At 68.9% G+C, this 3,173-nt stretch overlaps 1 protein-coding gene across 1 annotated transcript; it reads left to right on the top strand.

The window, feature by feature from the left end:
* Nucleotides 1–9: 9 nt before the first annotated feature.
* LOC123255264 (collagen alpha-1(XVIII) chain-like) lies at nt 10–2,582 on the top strand (the record flags this gene model as incomplete). The annotated part of the gene is made up of 6 exons (XM_044684098.1): nt 10–33; nt 565–627; nt 787–840; nt 1,549–1,575; nt 1,941–1,994; nt 2,508–2,582. Coding segments are annotated over 6 exons (297 nt in total), but the record flags the coding sequence as incomplete, so codon positions are not given.
* Between the last annotated feature and the right edge of the window lie 591 nt (nt 2,583–3,173).

Raw genomic sequence — 3,173 nt, 5'->3', positions numbered from 1 at the left:
CCCCAGGGCAGACCCGGCGACGCCGGATCCCCGGTAAGTGGCCCCGGGCCTGGCCGCCCGCTCCAGCCCGAAGCCCCGCCCCCTGTGCCCGCTGGCGGCCCGGGCGTGGGAGCCTGCCAGGGCCCGGCACGGGCACGTGATCCAGGGCGACCCTCCCTGCGGTGTTCCCGGGGGGCAGGGAAGGAGACGGCACAAATGGAGCCTCGGAAGCCTTGGCAGCCCCCTGGGCACCGCGTCGGCCCAAGGTCCGGCCGTGGCCTCTAGGGGTGGACACGGGATAAAGATCCGTGGAGTGGGAAGCGCCCCGTGGCACGAATGGCCGCCTAGACGGCAGGGTTGGCGGGGCGTCGCCCTCCTCTAGCGGCAGCTCATCCGAGTGGCCTTGGATAAGTCCCTTCTCCCCTCGGAGCCTCGCTTCCTTTCCTATGACATGGGCTTGCTCCTTGTGGGCCCATTTTCTCCGTCCAGCAGCAGCAGGTAGAGGCGCTCTCTGGCCGCCTCCAAATGACCACTAGAGGCCGCCCTGGGGCAGCCGCCTGCTCAGCTCTGGCGCCTCTTTTCCAGGGCCCAGCCGGACCCAAGGGAGATCTCGGTCCTCAAGGCGTGCCGGGGACCCCAGGAGCCAAGGTGGGAGCCCCGGGGGCCGCGGGAGGCGGGCCGGGCCTTGGGCGGGGGGCCGGGCCTCCTCGCACCTTTAGGCCCTTGGAAGAGGGCGGATGTGCCCCGTGCCTGCCCTCGGGCCCGGCTCTGCTCTAACCCTCGGCTCTCCTTCCTTCCCGATGCCAGGGGGAGAAGGGCGAGCCTGGCAGTGCCCTCTCACTCGCCGCCAAAGGAGACAAGGTGAGCAGCGCCAGGGGCTGGGGGTTTGGGGGACGGAGCAGGGGAAAAGCCGGGGGAGCCTCCCCGGGCTCTGGCACCGTCTGGGCAACCAGGCCCTGCTGAGGGAGCGGAGCCGGCCCTGATCTCCCCGTCTGCACGGCCCATTCTGGCCATTCCCCTGCGCCGTTTCCAGGGGGTCCTCGGGGCAGCCTCCTTCCTCTGCCGTTCTCAGCCGGCTTGCTGGGATGGAAGGCAGAGGAGGCCCCCAGAGGCCAGCCTGGCCTCCATGAGGCTCCATGAATGCCCCCCCCCCCGTGGCCAGGAGCCCCATCGCCCGCCTCCCAAATGGCCAACAAGGGCTGTCCGGGGAGTCGGAGCCCCTGGGTCAAACCTGCCCCTCATGCCTCCCACAAACGTGGGCAGACCCTTCCCTCTGTGCCAGCCCCAGAGCCGGGGTCCTTCTGGATCTCCCCTGGCATACGGCAGTGGCGCTGCCCACGGGGCTGTCTGGGTGCTGCCGGAGCTTCTCTCCTCTCGGAGGACGGATGGCCAGATGGAGAGCCCTGGCCGCTGGCTCCCTCCCTGGGCTCCCCGACAGCTCGGGGCGAGGCCGCTTAGACTGGCATCTGCGGGGGGAGCATCAGGGTCTGACTGGCTGGGGCAGGAGAGCAGAGGGATGGCGACGGGAGGGGACGAGGCTCTTCGTATCACCTGGTTTTCCTTGCACAGGGCAGCCAAGGCTACAGGGGCCCCCCGGTAAGTCCCGAACGTTCTCCCCCCCCCCGGGGCAGCACCCCCACTTAGCGGCCTGGGGCTCTCTCGGGCTCCCCTTCTCTGCGAGCCGGTGTTGCTCTCCCCTCTCCATTCCTGGGGCTTCCCATGCTGGAAGATGGAGCCCGGAATATTGGGGTGAGGGTGAGGCCCTGGGAGGGAGGTCCCGAGCTCTGGACCCCGGGGCTGGCTCTGCTGCTTCGTCCCTGGGTGAGCCAGGCAGAGGCCAAGTAGCAATCCCACGACCTCTGAGCCTCAGTTTCCTCATCTGTAAAGGGGGCTGGTCTTCAGGCTCTCTAAAGGCCTTTTCAGCCCCCCAGTTCCCTGATCCCCGGCCTCCTCTCCTTTAGGGCCCCTACGGACGCCCCGGGCACAAAGGAGAAATCGGCCTTCCTGGAAGACCAGTAAGTGCTGTTGGGTTGCCATTTTCTCTGCCCTCCTCCTCCTCGTTGGTCTCCCCAAGCCCCGACCTGGTCTTGCTGCCAGGGGCCCCGGCCTGCCGCCGCTGCTGGGGGGTGGCAACAGGCACCCCCAGCCAGCAGGACATACGCCTGTCTGGACCTTTCTGCAGCCCCGAGCAGAGCCTGGAACCCCTCACCCACCCTGGCACTGGCCGCTGGTGGGGTCAGGTTCTAGGCTCGAAGGTGGCAGCCCCTCCAGGAGCCCAGAGAAGGCCCCTCCGTGCCCTCCTGCCCCCCTGGGGTTCTCGCTGTGGAGCCACAGAAGAGCTGCACAGAGCGTTTCCTTTGCTGGGGACGCCGAGGGGTCTCTTCTCCGTGCCAAGGTGCCCCCTCTGCACCCGGCCTGAATTGTGCTGTCTGCCGCTGTGCCCTCCGGGGTGTCTTCTGGAGACGGAGACGCTCCCGGACGAGGAACGACGGCGACGCCGGCTCTCACGACCCGCCTCTCTCTTCCAGGGCCGCCCGGGCATGAACGGCCTGAAGGGGGAGAAGGGCGAGCCTGCGGATGCCCAGGGAGGCCTGGGACCAAGGGTAGGTCTGGGGCTCTGCGCCAGGCCACGGTGGGCATGGGGAGGGCGGTTGAGGAAGAGAGCTGGGCCATAAGCCTGGGCTTGAGTTCGGGTTCTGCCACGCATGACCTGCATGGCCGTGGCCCAGTCCCTCCCTTCTCCAGACTAGACGGCTCGGGGTCCCGTCGCACTCGAGTCTTTGCCCTCTGGAGGGGTGCCCCGGAGGGTCAGGAGGCGGCACGGGGGAGTCCGATCTGGGCCGGCCCCTTTCTCCTTGGTTCAGGGGCCCCGAGCCCCGGCCGCTGATGCCCGCTGAGAAGGGACGACCGATGGGAAGTGAGGAAGGGGCCGCCATTCTGTACCAAGATGGCGCACGGGACAGAAATCTGGGGGAGGCCAGATGGCCGATACTGGCCCAAGCGGGTCCGATGAAGGCCGGCAGGGCCCGAGCGGCGCCCGGTCCAAAGCAGGGCCGCCGGCCTGGGAGACCCACCAGAGAGACCAAGGCCGGCCCGGCCTCCTGCCAGCGGCTCTTCCCTCTTGGGCTGCGGCTTTGGGCACCCCGGGCCGGGCCCTTATTCCCTTGTTCTCCTCCTGCAGGGCCCCCCCGGAC

Source organism: Gracilinanus agilis, unplaced genomic scaffold (assembly GCF_016433145.1).
Source record: "Gracilinanus agilis isolate LMUSP501 unplaced genomic scaffold, AgileGrace unplaced_scaffold42011, whole genome shotgun sequence".
NCBI classification, from domain to species: domain Eukaryota; kingdom Metazoa; phylum Chordata; class Mammalia; order Didelphimorphia; family Didelphidae; genus Gracilinanus; species Gracilinanus agilis.
This window is presented reverse-complemented; position numbering and strand designations above follow the sequence as displayed.